At 44.9% G+C, this 18,879-nt stretch overlaps 2 protein-coding genes across 3 annotated transcripts in view; both read right to left on the minus strand.

Annotated features, from left to right (window-relative positions):
• Window positions 1-18,879, minus strand: part of LOC138582189 (homeobox protein Hox-C6) — a 253,135-nt gene that overhangs the window by 212,621 nt on the left and 21,635 nt on the right. The window contains exon 2 of one of the 2 annotated variants that reach the window (XR_011304966.1): window positions 12,185-12,312. The exons of the other annotated variant lie outside the window; for it this stretch is intronic. The gene's annotated coding sequence lies outside the window, so the exon portion shown is untranslated. The remainder of the gene's footprint in view (window positions 1-12,184; window positions 12,313-18,879) is intronic. 2 annotated transcript variants of the gene reach the window in all.
• Window positions 1,687-4,742, minus strand: HOXC4 (homeobox C4). Its single transcript, XM_069653263.1, has 2 exons — window positions 3,183-4,742; window positions 1,687-2,691 (listed from the first exon to the last, which is right to left on the minus strand). The coding sequence occupies exons 1-2, from the start codon at window positions 3,871-3,873 to the stop codon at window positions 2,333-2,335; spliced, it is 1,050 nt and encodes a 349-aa protein (XP_069509364.1). The 5' UTR covers window positions 3,874-4,742; the 3' UTR covers window positions 1,687-2,332.

Consider the following 18,879-nt stretch of genomic DNA (forward strand, 5'->3'; position numbering starts at 1 on the left):
GGCGGGTTATTATTTCTTGGTCTGGCCTCCCCCTTCTTACCCTAAAATAAATTCACGAATTCCTGTCATGTTGGTGCCACGGCCAAGTCTAAAAAGCGACCAGATAAACACAGACGGACAAACCGACTAAATTCTTTTTTAAGCATAGTAGGATGTAATTCTGAGGGTATGCGAGTTGGAATAAAATGAACATTCCTTTTACGAAAAAAGCATTACACTTTTCTTACCGCGAAGTGATTAATGTATTTCGGACTTTCCAGGCAGACTGGGAGAATACAAAACGTTCTATTGCATTGAAATTGCTCTGCCTTAGTTATAATTCATCATTTTTGAAGTATTTTACAATGAGAGGCATAATAGAGAAAGGTTTACATTCAAAATGTAAATAAGTATCTTTGAGATGACTCCTTAGACTTTCTACGGTTAAAGCAAAGTTTCAGGGTGTAAGCCGTATTACTGACGATTTGGGTACCACATCGTAAAAGCTTTGTCGCTTTCCTTTTTCTTTTACAAACCCTTTCCGGGTTGTGTATATATTTTCACTAGAACTCTTTTCACACACCCTTGCATACATGTATAAAAAAGCAGTTTTCTTGCCCGGTCTGAAAACCTACGAGCTCCAGAAAAAAGGAGTACAAGTTTTACTATGAAAAAGGCAGGGCAGCAAAACAGGCAAACATACATTGAGGCAGGGAAATGTGACATGATGGCGAAATGACAAGAAGTCCCACTTTGTGGTAGATGGACGGAGGTGGATACAAACAAACTGATGTTGTGGCAAGAAAAGGTTGATGGGGCAGCAAACCTATGCTGATTCAGACAGAGCACGCTGGCTGTAATGTCAGTGGGGGACTCTACTCACTGCACAGAACGTGAAAAGGGCTCATTTTACTGCTGCTACCAATGGACTGTTTTTTTTCTTTTAGAAAGCTCCATCACATTGTCTCCGTGAAGCGAGGGAGGTTGAGACATATTTCCTAAGTAGCAATGCGCCTGCATGTTGTCATTTCGGAACATTTAACAGTACTGGTGAGTGAGCCAGATCTTGTTCTATGATACAAATTGATCGCCTTTGTGGCTCTGCCCTGCATTGCCAGACGATCACATTCAGAAAGTTTCGACTCTATGTTACGAGTATAGCATGTTGTGTAGAGAAGCAGTCTAGCATGCCATGTTCCCAGTAAGAGGGCAGGCATCTTGTACAACAAACAGTAATGGCTGGGTCTATGAGCAAGCACACCATTGCGCGCACTTTGACCTAACTACTGCCGCCAACAAAGAGTTTACACATGATGTTTTGCTGTTCACATTTGCGCTCCTTGGGTTTACACGAGATGTGCCTGGGACTGTACATATATTTTATTCGTCTGTTTGATTTATTGTACAACGTAAACATAAAGGAGCGAGCGTCCGCTTTCTGCCCAAAGGTATCCGCAAGCGGCCACAACATCATTTCGAAAGGAGAACAAACAAAAGGACTCTGAAATGATTTCAAATATCTTGCAGCATATCACAGTAGAGACGAGGAGGAGACCACGGATGCCCCCGGTCGAGTAACAACACACTTGAGTTTCACCTCCTAAGGCACAAGGAGAAGGTTTGTCACACCGTGCACATTATCCAGTAAACCCATAAACGGAGCGAGTGGGAGCAACAACAACACAAAGCACCAAACGGGCAAGGAAAACGAATTCACACCCACTGTTTTATTTGACACTGGCACTATCACATATACACGAAAATTGCTTTATTGCAATGTACGATGTTCAGATCAATGCATAAAAAAACAAACACAACACCCACGAGAAAAAAAAACTAGGCACTAACTTCGAGGTTGTACTTTCTTTTAACCACATATACATGTATAAATAAATGCTTTCAAACTGAAACAACCAAGCATGTTAGCAGAGCAGCTTGCTTGGCGTTTCTGGTTCCCGTAGCTGTTCACATTATGATCGGTTTATTTTTTTTAAATATAAAAGGTTATGTCCCCATTTTGTCCTTCAGACAAAAGAAATGTCTCCCACGGCCTGCAAGTTCTAAACAGTTTCTGTTTTGTTGTTGCTAAAAGACCATTTGACTTACCCTTTTGTCTGTTTCTTAAAAAATAAATATAACCCAGAAAGGTGGCAAAATAATAATAGTAATTTAAAAAAAAACGGACAGGCATTCGACTTGGCATCATGCTACATTCCATGCACTAAAGCCTTTTTGAGGAGGTCGAGAATACCTCTTTGCTGCACAAGAGGAAAACTACAAGAACCAAAATATATATATATATTTATATTTATATATTAAATTCTATAAATAACCAGTCTTTTTGTTTTCTGCTTTACAACCGTGTGATATCTTCTATTCGCTGGTCCTGGACTGAGCCCTGTGACAGTTCCTCAACAGAAGCAGCAGCAGCGTTTGCAGCCATGGTGCTGCTGGAAGGGGGTTGGTTGGAAGGAGCTGCAGATCTCACTTTGGTGTTTGGCAGCCTGTGGTCCTTTTTCCACTTCATCCTCCTGTTCTGAAACCAGATTTTGATCTGTCTCTCCGAAAGACACAGTGAGTGGGCTATCTCTATGCGCCTTCGCCTGGTGAGGTATCTGTTATAGTGAAATTCCTTCTCCAATTCCAAGACTTGCTGTCTTGTGTAAGCAGTCCGGGATCGCTTAGGCTCGCTCCCATTGTAATTGGGATTCACTGAGAGGGGGAGAGGGGCAGAGAGGGGGCAGAGATAGAGGCGGGTGTTGGGACAGGGAAAGCAGGAACAGCGAGAGAAAAAGGCAAAACAGATTAGCATACACAAAGAGCTGGCCCGGAAAAAACATCCAAAATGGATCATAAAGAGCGCGTGTACGCTCTAGACTTTCTCTTCCGTAATAAGGATGGGGTTTCCCTAAGCTGCAAATATTCTGAATTATTTATGTACCCGTTACAAAGCTTTACGAGTTTTTTTTCCCACTCTCACACCACACAGAACAGAATGAAGCACATGGCTGGGACTGCCCAGACTAGCCTGGCTATAAAATTTATGGTGGGTGTAATTACCCATTCGCAGTCGTAAATCCAGCTCAATTGTGCTAACCCAAAGCCTCTCAGCTTGAAGGGAGAGAGAGGGGGAGGTATGGGAGAGGGAGAAAGCTTGAGAGAAAAACAGACGGAGGTAAGGGAACACACAAAAAGTTGCCTACCAGTACTGACGTGGATTTTTTTCATCCAGGGGTACACTATCGGCTGTTTGGATGCTGTGCTGTTGGAGTGGTCCTGGATGGAGGCTGGGGGGGCTGGAGATGGGGTGGCGGAATCGCTGCCGGAGAGAGGAGGTGGTGGCGGTGGAGGAGGCTGATCGCAGAGCTGAGCCTTTTCTGCCAGGAGGTGGCTTCCGGGGGGTTGTACATGTCCCCGTGGGTGTGCTGCTGCTGCTGCTGCTGCTGCAGGGTTGCCTGGCCCCGGGATGCTGGCACAGCTGTATTGCCTCTCCGGGTAGACGGGTGGGTATAAGTCCTGCTGATGGTGGTGATGCGGGAAGCCCGGGTCCCTGGTCCGGCTGTAATACTCCGGACTGTGCTCTGGGATGTAGTTATTTTGCGAATATTCCTCGCATGGAGGAAATTTCGGATCGATGTAGTTAGAGTCCATCAAATACGAGCTCATGGTCATTAATTTCTGGAGTGGAAAATAATTTTTCTCGCTTTGTCGTTTTTCTGCTCCATAAAGCCCTCCTACTAGCTGGCGACCCCGTAAAGTTACTTTCACCATGTGACTGCCCTGGCCAATCACAGTGAGCAGAAGAGTCCCCGGATAAGGAACCAAAAAAAAAAAAACGTTTTCACAATATAAGACAATTTGTTTGTTTGTGATCTTGCAGACGAGTGGGTGCATCCCCCCCACCCCCCAATCATCGCGGGTGCTTGGGGTTCATTGTACAACCCGATATATATGAAAAAGAAACAATGACATACGTGTTGTGTTCCCTTTGAAATCACAGTTGGAATCATTACAGAGATGCCAGAAGCCCCGACCTCCTCTCACCCATCACAATATTGCTCCTCGCCCTTCTATCCCACCTTAGGCACCCCAAAAGCCGCTTGGGCTGCACTGCTTATTCATTTTCGCGGGAAGAAGGAATACTTGCCCGTCCGGGAGAGGAAGAAGGGGTGGCGGAGTGACGTGTCTTTCTGTTAACTGAGACATAAGGATGCTCGTGCCTTGGATGCGGATTTAAGAATAAGGCGGGCAGTGGCCTCCGTACCTTTGGGTAGGAATGAGCCCGTGTGATTCCTAGGGGAAGCAGCTTTGGCAGGGGCGCTTGCTCCATGCCATCACACCAGTGCTCTTGCGGTTGCAGTACATAAAGGGGATGCCAACGTTCACGTAAGATTTGTAATATTATGATTGTAAAAGCGAAAAAGGGGCCAACTTACCTGGTGAGCAATACAGCAGAACAGGCAACACTTTTTCAACCCCACCCCCTCCAACAACGCCTCTTTGTAAATGAGTGTCTGCACTTACCTTGCTATTGGTTTGTATTTTAATTTCGGGCAGAACAGGTAGTAACCTGTAACCTCCTATGGCGATCAGCCCCCATCCCCCAATGTACACACACATACATACCCATGCCTGTTCTCTGTCCCACCACCGCTCCACTCGGACACAATCTCACTGGGCCACCCAACTAAAAACCTCTGAACGTTTACCCTCCCTTTCCTCTCGGTTACTCCATAAACTTATTTTTGAAATGTGATTTTAGATTGACCCGTCTTTCCCCACCCCCACCTCTCCCCCGCACACCCATCCATAAGACAACAGAACTCTCCCTGGTCAAAGCAATGATGATCAATTGCCAGTATTTCATCCGTCCAAAATTGATCAATTATGGAAACGTTTGGAAGCGGTTAGTGCAATTAAATGGATTATCTAGAGCTCACATTAAACATTACAACGGAGGAAAGAGGGCCGATTGCTCCCTTGTTCTGCCTGATAACAATTAGAATCATAGCTTGCAGGCCATTGCAATATTTTATTTCATAACAATAAAAGTGACACATAAAGTTAGATGTTTATGCTTTATTTATTAGAGAAAATGTGCCAGCGGTGTTGGAGGCTTTTGGCTCGTTCTAGCAGCTTTTATGGGGCTGTAAAATGCCATAAATCAGTCACTCGTAATGGCTGGGTCTCTTTGTAGTAACTGTGGCTGCTCTTGCGCACGGTGGCTGTTACTTATTCCCAGGGAAATGCAACACACTCGACGAGCGATAACTCAACCCAGAGCCTACATATTCACCCACGCATCGGATATTCTTTTACATATCTTCTTGCATTCTTCCATATCCATGCACTGCTGCTATAATGCATTATAACATACACTTATAAGCACATGGGCACAGAGAGATAGGGAGGGTGAGTGAGGAAACAACTTAGGCAAGACTGGAGAATCGTCCATGTGCCCCCGCCCCCTAGAGACGAATTTGTGCCTCTCATAAATTCACACAAATTAGATTCTACACGGTGCATATAGACGACTTTTGTCGCGGTTTGAGAAGGGACAGCCAGTCAAGCACTAACGATGAATGCAGGTTTTACAGGGGGATCCTTGAGCAGAGTGAGGTGTTCTGGAGGCAGTATAAGTTGCTGCTCCTACATTTTCATCGCTTACAAAGTAGTTGCAAAAGACCTCTGATGCTGAGAAAAGTGGCCAGTACTGGTCCACTGGCCACAGTGTAATCATCTTACCTGGTAACTGCGTGGGACATAAAGGAGGACGGTGTCTGTTTGATTTACATGACTAGAGGTCATTCTAGACTAGATCATGTTTGTATAGCAGACTGAGTTTACTGTCTTGTTTTATGGATACACCTGGAATCCTTTATGAAGCAATCAAGCTCTGAGCACTCTTAGGGAGCGTAAAGTGCCCCGAGGAGTGAAATGCTCACAACGGAGCAAGGCTTTGTCCACGATAGGATACATTCTGCTGTATTGCAGCCTGAAGTCAGTGCTCTCCACACACTGACACATCCGCCTCTCATGCGTGTCCACCTTCAATCCTGTAGGAAATGAATTCTGTTATGAAACATAATTTGCATTGTTAATATCTTTCTAGGTTTACGCCAGTCATATACTATGGAGGGTAGGGGAGGGGAAGCATTACAGGTAGGGCACACCTACATTCCCGTGTTCTTACTGTGTAACCTCGCGAGACTCCAGATTCCCAGTTGTCGTTTACTGCTCCAAAATCTAGCCCGCCTCACTCCAGCCTGCACGCTATTCTTCCAGATGGCGCTATGCTGTGTAATGAAATGCATCGATGGCTAATAGTAGAAATGCATGTTTGAAGCCACTGTAAGGCCCTTCAAAATCCATTGCACCTCAGATTCAGATTCTGTTGTTCGAGTCTGCCAAAGTTGCAATCAGTTTTAGCTGTTGTGTTGCTTCAGACCACACACCCAGTTAACAGCAGGTAACATGCGATCCGTCGCTCCCTTTGCACCTGCCGCGTGGGTGTGTATGTGTGTGCGTGTGCATACAGCCCGCTCCGAACGTGTGCACAAACGTCATCGTGTTCTTTTACATTTCACTAAGTTTTAATGTTGGCTTAGTCTCTAATAAAATACCGCCCATCAAAAACCCCAGACATGGGCGATGAAGTGTATGGTGGGCTCCATGTTTTAAGGGGAACAGACGACCCACGCCGTGACACCCTGAAATATGCAGAATACGATCTGAAGAAGAGGTGCGCTTTACATGTTTAGGTGGCTATGAGAAACTCAAACAACGATGCTCGATTTCTGGAATAGCTCAATCTTTCACGGGGGATTCTCCGCGCACAGGCTTCGTGGCGGCTGGGCAAGAGAATACTTGCCCATTGTCCCCTGGGCTCATTGTGGGCCCTATTACCATATTGACCGTTTGGTAACCCGTACCTCGAGTCATTAGCAATCTGTGCAGTGCTGAAAAAAATGAACTACCTTTGTACTGGCAGTTTTCATTTGCCAGCGTTTGCAGGAGAACAAATCGCCTTAAGCCTCCTCTCCCCTCTCGATTCTGAGCATCTATCTATACAGTTATTTTTTCAGAAGCCGATTGTTATTTAAATATCTTATTTTAATTATTAAAATTAAACCAGATATGTGATAAAACGCCCGTCTTACACGCCCGTCTTCTTGTTTGTATTAACATGGTGCTAGGGTTTGCACAAGCCAATACCTTAGTTAGCTCTATGTAGTCATTAATATGAAACAGTATGTACCTAATTGTGTTTCCTTCTTTAAATCCTTTGTCAACAGGAGAACTAAATTGCTTTAAATTGATTTCCAAACCCAAAACATGCTCCCACCCATTCCATTCTGTTCACCCATTTCTCTTAGATTCTCATTAATGTTAGACCGGCTATGTGCATATATCTTGCGTGTTCACGTTTGTTTCTTACGGACATGCCTATGTTTTTTTCCTTCTTTGATGCAATTCAATTTTCTTTAAATCTGGCTTTAAGTGCCTTTTTAAAAGTGGACGCATTTTAATATTGGTTAGACAGCGTGACCTGAATTTCACCCCGCCTGTTTGACTGCCTCCAATAGGTCACTGCCAAGGAATTATTGATGGTGAAACTCCATTGAAATTTGTCTCACTGCAAATGGCCTTTAGATCTCCTAGCTAGTTCAATAACTAGTTATAATGTAGAAGGGTAAAAATGAAGCCCAGAGGCGAACTCATTTGATGGTTCATTTTTATGCTGGAAAAATTGTTGTTTTTCTACTCTCGTTCTAACAGTCTCCCTCTTTTTTTTAAAAAAAAGGCCCGGTTTTCTGAAGAAAACCCCTTCAGCACAGTCCACATCCAATCTATATTACAATGTGTGTTAAATATTTCCTTACCATAGAGTTTCGCTTCGTGAACTCGGCAAGACAGAACTTCCTGGAACCCCAGACTGTAACCTTCATTTTGGTAGAAAACGCCTGTACCGCTAAAATAGATTTATTTTTTGAGAAACTAAACCTAAATCATGTTAGAATAAAATATTTATCACACCCCAGGTCTAAGCGCAGTGGAGCTAACCTTCCTGTTTGTCTATATAAAAAAAAAATAACAACAATCAACATTTATGGCAGAGAGCTCTTGTAAGGCAAGTGGTGAGGCTTTGGGTACTTGCAATATGCTATTAGCCGGACTGTATACTCTTTTATGCAATATGTCGTGAGAAATGCGCATTGTGTCTCCTCTCAGACTTGACTTGTACACCTGGGAGATGCTTGCGGTCATACGTGTCAGTGTGTGTTACATGCGCATATGCACGTGCATGTAGTTTAGTGATGCGTCAGCAGTGGTTCGGTAACACGAACATATGGGGCCTGCTTTACAAAGCGTTTTTCCATGGGATTTTGTAAATCGGGACTATTGTTTCTCAGTTGTTTAAAAAACATGTGCGTGCTGTCACCAATATATTGAAGTGTATTCCTAATCGTATCATTTAAACGCAGAGCTACCCCAAATCAATTAATTACGTCGATTTTTTTTTACTGATAAAATGGATCAACTTGGTGGAAGCCATGCGCGCTTTATCATCAGAATGCAAACAACAGAAGGGCTATCCGAGAACAGTCCTTACGCTTTGTGGCCACGAGGCAGAAACATGCATGCATGCCCCTGAACTGTCCTTTCATAGCCAATCTTTCTAAATTACAAATGCTACCTGCAGATTACCTAGCCTGATATCACAAAGCCATAGCGCCCCATCATGTCCCTATATATGCAGCACCTATAGGAAGAACATGTATTCGATGTTCGCAAATAGCACTGTGTCACGGCTACCGCCTTGTGTGGTGGAGAAAATGCCATTGCCACTAAGAAAATATTACGCATTGTAATTGCACTTTTGTTTGTAAGTGTTGGCAATGCGGGACATGAATTGCCAACCTCGTATGTACGAGACATAAACGAGTCAGTAAGCAGACTTGGGGGTCTGACTCTTCTACATCCTGTATAAGAGAACTGGGAAGATGTGTGGGGTGTGGAGGTAAGTGCCTGTGACCTTGCAGCTACTCAATACATGCTCTATTGGAAATCACTGCAGGGCTTTTCCAATTCATCGTTTTGTGCGGTACCTTTCTGGGCAAGTAAGATTAGAAAGGCGCATTTCGGGGGAGCCGTGTGTCTTCGCATTGACATAACGGGCAATTAAAAATCAATTCCGCTTGTGTTCTTTCTGGGGATGGTTAAAGAAAACCAATTTATTTTTTAAGCAAGGATGCACAGAACCGTCTTTTTTGTTGCTTCCTCAGTTTAGTGCTCGGCTGAGTGTATTTTGTAAAGCTCCTTTGGCCTGAGTGAGCACCGTGCACTAACGCGACCTCGCAGATGTATATGTTTAGGTCTGATAAGTGGTGAAATCAATAGCTGAAGGGGTTATTCGCCCCCACTCCATCCCCAGACCCCTACACTCAGGTTTAGTGCACCTCTCCACTAGCAAGTGGGCCAGTGATGTGTCTATCTATCCGCAATGGTCGCCTGCACTTTAAGAGGCTCAAATACTTATAAACACGGTTTGATCAGCTGGCAGGAATAAGAGGCCAGATGACTTATGTGAGCTTTGAAACCTAAGGGGCTTGATCCACAGAGCGTTATCCTGGGGCTGGTGAGCGGCCTGGATGTCGGGCTTCTTTTTAATTTTGGGGAAAGAGTGGGGTGCGGAGCATTGCTGCATTCACTGCATTTAATTAACGAGGGGTAACCCTCAAACCACCTAAAGTGGAAGGTGCTATTCGAGGAAAAGGCAGGTTATAGGATAATATGCAAAGTTGCCAATCCATGCGGTGCAGGGGATAGAAACCGAAGACAATTTTCCATACTGCTATGACACGCATATACACAACGCCCCTGTTGTTATAGAGAGTACCTGTATGTTTCAATCCGTGAATTGTAATTGTTTAAACACACCACTCATCCATTGGCTACCTATACACACCCCGTACTATACGGATATGTCCGGTTCAATTAAAGGAAACTGTGGCGCTGAAAATGACAAGTGTGAATACAGTATATGTCTCCCTTTATATGTCAAGTCTTTTTAAATGCTCCCTTCACTATGTACAGATTTTAATAGAGTATTTTGAGCTACATCTTCCATTATCAAAAATGTAGAAAAGCAAGCGGAGCCACGCCAGTAGTGTCGTTTTCCTGAACAAGTCATTGACAGAAAGAACCCATGAGCCAGGCCAGGTTATCTGTCCCTCTCGTTAAACAATATCACTGCAACGGGGTGGAGGGTGGCGTAAGTCACTTATTGGGCCTGTGAGGACTTGGATCTTCCCAGGCACGTGTAGGGCATCTCCTCGGACTGCGCCATCTGATAGTTCAGAACAGGGCCATGACCGCGTGAACCAGCCGCAGAGTGAGGGGGCTTTGGTGTAATTGGCAGAATCGGGAAGCACTGCTATACCCACAAAACAGCCAGTCTGGAATTTCCATGGAGGATTGTATGTGCCCAACAGATGTTCTCAGTGACCGGACATGAAAGCTAACAGTAAACGAATGCATAGTCGTTGTCCCGACCAGATTGTTGCTGTTGTGGCAGGCGATGAGATGTTGCTGGAGTGAAAGTCACCCGAGTGTGCCCCAAGTCCAAAAAACATGCTTCCTTCGTGGCTTCTGGTCACTGAGTCTAGTGACCTGCAGAAAGTGTTAAGCAAAGGGGGTGGGTCTTTCAGTCTGTGAGTCCGAAAATCTGCATCGGTCCCCCTGTGCCCCCCAACACCCCGCTCCCAGTACTCATGGAAAAGGCAGCAGATTGTGCGACTTCTTTCGCGGATTCGCTGGCCATTATGTTGATATCTGGACTGACCAGAAAGGCTGTGCTCACCAACCTACCAAGTCCTCTCCTCTCTCCTGGATAAAGGTTCAGTCAGCCTACAGGGAGAGCGATCACCGTTTGTGGGATGAGTAGGTTTGTTTTATTATGGAGATGTTTGTTCGGGGATGGTGGTGTGAGAAATAGATGTGCGGGGGTTAAGCAGTGGGTGGCAGCTGACTGGCAGGAAAGTTGCTTCGTGGCCGAAAAATCGACTTGTTTGATCCCCGGATCGAATATAAAATAGGCCTCTGTGAAAGAAATTGCGCTCTACCAAAATCACCCTCAAAGCAAGAGGAAACAAAGTGATCGGATTTACTGGTAGAACTCTAGTTGGAAGCAAACGCCGTCTTCGCGTGACTTTCTCGCCATTTCACATTAGTGTTTTTGTTTGTATGCCTCTGTAATTTTTTTTTTAATCCAAACTCTCTTTCGTTTTCTGTTGGTTGCATTAGTTTTCAGTTATGTTTTCATTTTTCAGACTTGTGTAGCTGGCCTTTTTCTCCTACCTGCGCTTTCTCTTCGTTTCCTCTTTCCTTTCATTCGTTATATCCTCCTCTCGCTATTTAAAACAATACAAATAAAGTCACTTCTCTGTTCATTTTCCCGCCTCTGAAAGTGGAGCCTGCTTGTAATTTTGTTCATGTCGGCATGTCTCTCACTCTTGTATTCTCGTAAAACTTTAATTGTATGTCGATATACATTACTGTTACCACATTTTCCTGTGCCAGTCATTTAAAGAAATAGCAAACTATAGCCTAACTACTCCACTACTGTTGTATTTTGTTTGGGGAATTGCAGTGTGTCTATATTAACAAAAGAATCATTTGGCCTGTACACCTATTTCTTTGTGACTGAGGGCCCGATTCATGGAACTTTTGCACGGTTCGAAGTGACTTTGCACTGCTGAAAAGCGACTTTGCACAGCCGACACAAACCCTGATTCATGGAACTGTGCAAAGTGTATTTTTGCAGTGCAAAGTTATATTGTGCTGCAAAAAATTACCACTTGCACTGACTTTGCATTGCAAAACTACACTTTGTACAGTTCCGTGAATCAGGCTTTGTGTCGGCAGTGAAAAGTCACTGTGACCCGTGCACAAATGCGATGAATCGGGCCCTGGGTGTTTTTGCATGTTTCAATGTGTGGCTATAAGCACGAGTGTATAAGCCTGGCTTTGCAGAATGCTGGCTCTTCCTAGGTTGATAACACTCTTTTTCTTGTCCCCCTTCTCCTCAAAAGCCCGCTTTGGCGATTCATTCACACGCAGACGGCAGAGCCCTGCTATGTACAACTTCTGAGCAACAGATAAGCGCTTCTTGTGATTAAAGAAGATCAAACCGGACTCCTACCTGCGTTTATGGCCCCCAAGGCCCGTTCTGGCAGGGAAGGCAGCCTGCCATAAAACTCCAGCCAGCCGCCCATCTCTGGCAGGGTGAGGGGGAGTGTGAGGCTATCAGCACGACCCATCTGACTGCAACTAAAACAAGGACACAAGTCAGAAGAACGCTGCAGAGCCCCCCCCCCAAAGAAAAGCCTATGCATGGTAATGGGCAAAGGTGTTTGTGGTTTAAAATACAAGTTGAACTTTTCACACAGTACTCCCATTCAAGTAACAGCTGACAGTTGCTGTCCATAGACCATCTATGTAGGCCGTTTACTCCATGCTCGAGAATATTTCGGCGAACGCGGGGGTGGGGGACAGTTCTCTGCTATCATGGTCATTCTACTGGGGAGCAGGCGAACATCTCGCACCATTAAGAAGCGGACCATGTCTCAATCTAAGTGTGTAAGTAGCCTTAAGTATTACCTCACCCAAGTCTCTAGAAACAGATACCTCTTTTCTTTCCTCTATGGTTCACACCCAGAAATACATAACTCACTATAGGAAGTATGGACCTATTTTTCCTATTGTGTGTATGGGTACATTTCTGAGTTGAGCCACGGATACCTCACCCCTCCCCTACAGATGCGTACACCAGTGACTGAACTTACATGTTGGCATTGTTGGGGACAAACTCCCAGGTAGGTTCAAGGGCTAGTAGGAGTTTGCAGACTCTTGGAAGGCCCAACACCTTCCCCCCAAAAGGAACGTAGACCCAGCCAGGCAGCAAGTTCAAACTGTGGTTTATTACAGCAAAAGCAACAGGGATAAGTACAAGGATAGACGAAATGCACAGACCACTCAACATCTCCTGGCTCGCAGGCCAGTTTTTTCCTGAAGTTATATCATAGTGACATCATAACCTGGTTCCCTCTCCAGAAAACCTATCGCACTACTGAATTGGGCACTGAGTAATAGACCACCTATAGTGGACACTATACATGTCAGTCTACTGGCTCTCGCATGTCAGGTGGCTGGCCTGGTCCATCCCCAAAACTCCTATCTCTAACAATGTTGCAGTGTGAGGGTCTTATCATTGGTTCTTGCCCGTTGCTACCCACCCCTAGGAGCCTGAACTGTGATTGGCTGGAGCTGACCTACCCAGGCCTGGAATCCGCAAAGGTTCTCAGCCCTTGGTGTACCTTCTCAAGGTAATAAGAATGACTAGTTGTAACTTGCGTGTATCACCTTAGACTATGAGAGTGCTGGTTCATCTCGTGAAACACTTGTCTCACATTGTAACATTTTTGTTGCAACACAGTTTCATCTGTTGTGCCGACACATCTTGTCAAGAAACACTTGTGCGCTTTGGTTGCCTTTTGAAATGTCTGTAGTCTCAAAATAAAACACCAGTTTGTTGTGGAACCTCTCTGCCTAGCCTGTTTTTTTCATAGCTGCCTTTGCCTGTTTTCATCCACTTCTGGTATTCCAAGGTTACCTTTCGCTTTCCCGCATTATGTTATTTTCCCTGTTGTCAAATGTTATCCTAACGGTTTGAACATGTATCTTTGATTTCGATATAGTGCAAAAGGGTGCACAGCTTTCCCTTGGTGATAAGGGCAACCTCAGTTTTACAGTGATTGCTGCTTCCGTTTGGGGTTTTAACTCTGTACATAACTAATATGCAATGTAATGGAACTGAATATATGCCTCTTGGACTGAAGAAAGGCTGAGGTAGGCCTCCAGGGATAAACATGGCTTTTCACTCAAATTACAGCAGCCAGCGCTCAACTAACTGAGTTGGCTGACCAACACGCGTTGCTATATGCACATAACATTGTCCACGGAAACCGTATACAAATGTCCGTTTTTTGTGTGGGGGAGTATCTTGGTGTGGCGATATTGTTTAATGACACCTAACAAACTTCGGGGGGAGGGGAAGGGAGGGAGGCAGGGAGGGAGGGGGAGAGAGAGAGAGAGAGAAAGAGAGAGAGAGAGAGAGAGAGAGAGAGAGAGAGAGAGAGAGAGAGAGAGAGAGAGAGAGAGAGAGAGAGAGAGAGAGAGAGAGAGAGAGAGAGAGAGAGAGAGAGAGAGAGAGAGAGAGAGAGAGAGAGAGAGAGAGAGAGAGAGAGAGAGAGAGAGAGAGAGAGAGAGAGAGAGAGAGAGAGAGAGAGAGAGAGAGAGAGAGAGAACACAAACGCAATCCAGTTTTGTGAAAGTGGATTTTCAATGTAATTTACAGTCTATTGCATAAGGCATGTTGCATTGGATACCTCGCACATAGCCTGCAAGACGAATAGGAGCGCTTATCTATCAGAAGGGCTAATGTGTGCCCTCCGGAGAGCGAAGGGGTGGCTCAGGTTAACCTGAGTTTGAGTCCTCCCAGCCCTGCCTTGTCAGCTCGCAATTGAAAGGTTCTGATAACCCCATTTAGTGAATTACACACGCGTTTGACCCTCCCCCCGCCCCCCACGCCCCATGTCTACAACATTCCTAACACATGAAGTATGTTGCAAGTGTGCAATGCAGTGCACTTTAACTCTGGGCCCCAGGCAGCCAGGAAAAATCTATGCATGCTATAGGACACGCAGTATGACACTGTTTGCTAACAGTAGACATGAAACAACTTTTCAGTGAACAGGATGGATTTTTGAATTATTGTGTCATAGGACACGGATGATGTCATATCCGAGGCGAGCCAACCAAATATCAGCCCGAGGACATTACAGAACTCAGCAGGCCTGGGATCATCTAAAGTATTCGTTCAATCCTACCTCTGATGCCATGTTTCTTTTCTACATCCCCTCCCCCACCCCCTTCGTTTCGGTCGCCTGTGTTTGCTGCATGCTACATGTAATTCTTCATTGCAAAGTTGCTATGTCCACCCGGGTTTTGAGCTGCGAGTAGAAACCTTTCAAAAATCACATCCATCCATGTTATTGCCTGAAACACTGCCAGGCACACAAGAGAACCTCTTTGTGTTAAACACCCCATCTTGATTTTCTGGAGACCACATGAATAGGCAATGCTTCCACTAATTACTGTGGAAAGACCAGCATTAAGTATGCGGATCTGGTACATTAAACACATACAATGATGCTATGTTTAACTTGCATTACTCGGTCAACTTTAGGAAAACCGCAGCATTCCGTTCAAAGAAAATTACTATATTCTCATGAAAGCAAAGCAGGCACACCATCAAAGTAAGCAGCAGAAGAGAAAAACATGCAGCAGCTTTTGGGTAACGCTTGTTCCATGTTAAAGGCTTCTTGCAGGCAAGGCTCCCGTTTTGAATTCTGGTGATGTAAGCCTGTAGGACACACGGGGCCTGATTTGCAAAACCGTTTTACAATGGCGAAATCACATTGAAACACGTTTTGTAAATCAGGCCCTCGTGTGTTCTATGCAGCTCGCTGTACCGGAAGCCATCGGGTTTTATTAATAGAACATTTGCCGACACCATTAGCACCTGCAATTGTTATTTTATGGTGTAATGTGTGAAGTTATTACAGAGCGTCTTTTTTTTAGAATAAATGGTGTGCCAAAAACCTTTGGTAACATTGCTTTATGGTTTGCCCTGCAACTCCTCCCATGGGGGAGGCGGCCCTCCTTTGTCTTGGAGCTGGCAAAGCGATTACCAGCCCCCCCCCCCCTCAGAAGGCTGGCTCTATTAGTGGCTAGAGGTGAGTGGGCGAAAACTTCTTCCAGCACGCTCCATCGAACCCATTCCACGTGAGCTTAATTGTTTGAGCTATTGTAACGTCCCACCAAAACAACACGCACACATGTGATGCTTAAATACATCATATGGTATACATCAGAAACCCAGAAAGTCACCACTGTTGTGCAACCCACCCAAGGTTCCTCAATTTAACATGAGATTGTTGCTCTTATCTTCCTTTGGTTATCCCTAACGCAGTGTATTTCTGTACATACTAAACCGGGCACTAGTTAGCTTGGCCTATGCATGTCAATGTGACACTGGGTCTGATTTATAACGCGTTTTTCAATGCGATTCCCATGAAAACGCTTTTGTAAATAACGCCAATTGCCTTTTACTCCGAACACGCCTCTTATGTAGGTGTAAAACTCCGTAGAATGTTTTTATGTCGTAACTATTGGGACACGTCACATGTGACCAGCCAACAGAAGACTGAGCAAGACGCCCGTGGTGTCTATGAGCATGTTTGGCAAAGCCTTCAGATACAGAGGTCCCCTTCAAGGGCCGCGGGGCCCCACGCCTTATTGTCGTGTGCATGTATGGGAGCACATATTTAGACTGCGTGGTCGGAATACACATTCAAACCCGAGTGCTCGAGGAGACCGTGTTCTCTTTTGGTTCTTCCGTCACAACTTCACTTTAAGTAACTATGTTCTCAAAGCATATTGACGTTAAGTGAATGATCTTTTTTGGATGTCCCCTGCTTTGTTCTTGTCCTCGGCTCCCGGTTATTCTGCTAACATGTGTGAAGAAGCCCATATAGGTCCTGTGAGAGGCAGCAGTGCACGGACCATTCATGGCCAACTTGAAGCAAGGAGGACTGCCATTAGCATTCCAAGCAGGACCTCCTCGCCCCAGTAAAAGGCTTGGGTCACCGGCTGAACCCTCGGGTTCCCTCAGTGCAGAGCAGATGCATACGTCCAGCACAAGTGCCTTCCAAACACAGTCACGCGCGACCTGTGCCTCTCGGTGCACGTAGCCCTCAGGTGAAAGCTTAGCTGGCTATGCTATTTTACCAGCGTTGCCCTGCTGCACGTGTGCTATTCTGGCAGCTCTCATTGCAGTCAGGGAAACGCTTAGAATCAGGCTTGTTTTGAAGCAAAAAGAAAAACAACGCGTCGTTTATTTTTCACATATTACCAGTTTACTATATACACACACGAATTAGAATTGCCGTGTGCCTTTTAAACGTAAGTGTGCGGTCTAATTTAAAGGGTTTGATTGGTGATGTTGGAAATTATGTTTCATTTGAATTAACCCAAGTATTTCCGTGTGGTTTAGAGCATTCCTATAAGAGTTTAATCTTCCAGCATCCCGAGCATAATTTTGACTCAACAAACAAATTCGAAGCGGGACAAACTAAATCTGCACCATGGCCTGTACAGCAAAACTTGAAATACGCTTTTTTCAGCTCTTTGTCAACTCATTTCTTCGTGTTGTTCCGAGTTCACTTTTGACCCCATCCTGGCCCGTGAACTCGGGATGAACTTTTAAACTTGCACACTGTGGCCTTTAGCTGTGTGAAACGTTCACAAGTTCAACGGGCGCTCCTTGCGCCTTTCGTTTACAGCGGCCTCTCACGTATCTCTGTTGGATTTAACTTTAGAAACGTTTGTAAGCAGTGCCGAGACCCATTCTTATCGCAGAGACTACAGTGGGTTTGATTTAAAAACGTATTTTCAATGGATTTTTCCCATTGAAAAACACTTTTGGAAATCTGGCATGCAGCCCTGATTTACAACACGTTTGTAATGGATCTTTCCAATTGAAAAACACATTTGTAAATCGAGCCCGTGGGCCTGATTTACACACGTTTAAATGGGACTTTTCCATGTTAAAACATGTTTGTAAATCAGGCTCGTTGAGCCCGATTCATGGAATTTTTGACACGATTCAAAGTGACTTTGCACTGCCGACACAACGCCTGATTCGTGGAACTGTGCAAAGTGTATTTTTGCAGTGAAAAGTCAGTGCAAAGTCATTTTGTACTGCAGAAATGACCACTTGTACCGACTTTGCACTGCAAAAATACACTTCGCACAATTCCATGAATCTGTATTTGTGACGGCAGTGCAAAGTCACTTTTCAGCAGTGCAAAGCCACTTTCAACCGTGCAAAAGTTCCATGAATCGGGCCCGTCTTTAAACCCGCGAACCGGTTTGTATGGCATGATTTTAAATGCTGCTGCATTCGCAAATACAGCCCCATCTACTAAGCATGGCGATTGGTAAGATATCCATTGTGCGCTTTGGCATAAACAACAGGTATACAGTGGTTATGCCCACGTTGGCTCACCACAGCCCCTGTGTCGTAAGTGATGGTGTGACTACTCTCTCTTCTATACGGTTTATTATGATATCTTAGTGGGATCTGACTGTCCAGGGCCGAGAATTAGCCTTGGACGACGGGAGCGCTGTTTAGGGATTATGTAAGAGCATAACGGGGAGTAATTAATAAATATATTGAAAAAGTTCCAAGTCGGCACTATGTGAAACCTAGTCTTAGTACTTCCTGCTGCACTCATGTAACGTGTTTAACCGCCAGGAACGATTGTGCGCCTACGACCCCAGCACCCATCGAATTAGAAACCGCATTTCACTGCAGCACAGCAGCTGCGCGTTATAACAAGGAAAGAACATTGTTCTTTCGGGGCTTTTTACATTGTGTTTCCTAGAATCCCATCCCTACATTGCAAGAACTGCATGTTTTGAGTCAGCTGGTCTCCAGGGCAGAAACTGCTTTCCAGCCCTTTTCCGAAAAACACGGGTATAAACTTCGCCCTCTGCGTTTGTGTGGCTTCTTGACTTTACTTAAGTGTGTGCAGAAGGTGACGAGCAATGCAAACACCGTATTGTGTGCGTTGCGCCTTCCCGAGTCACTTCCTCCAGGTGAACCTTTTCATGGGATCGTGCAGGCCTCTTTTAATTGGTTATTTAATGAAAATCCGGGTTGTTCTTGTGCAGATGGTCAAAGCTCAAAATATTCTTTCGTAGACCTTGAAA

This window comes from Ambystoma mexicanum, chromosome 3q (assembly GCF_040938575.1).
Source record: "Ambystoma mexicanum isolate Mex_15411 chromosome 3q, UKY_AmexF1_1, whole genome shotgun sequence".
Lineage (NCBI taxonomy): Eukaryota > Metazoa > Chordata > Amphibia > Caudata > Ambystomatidae > Ambystoma > Ambystoma mexicanum.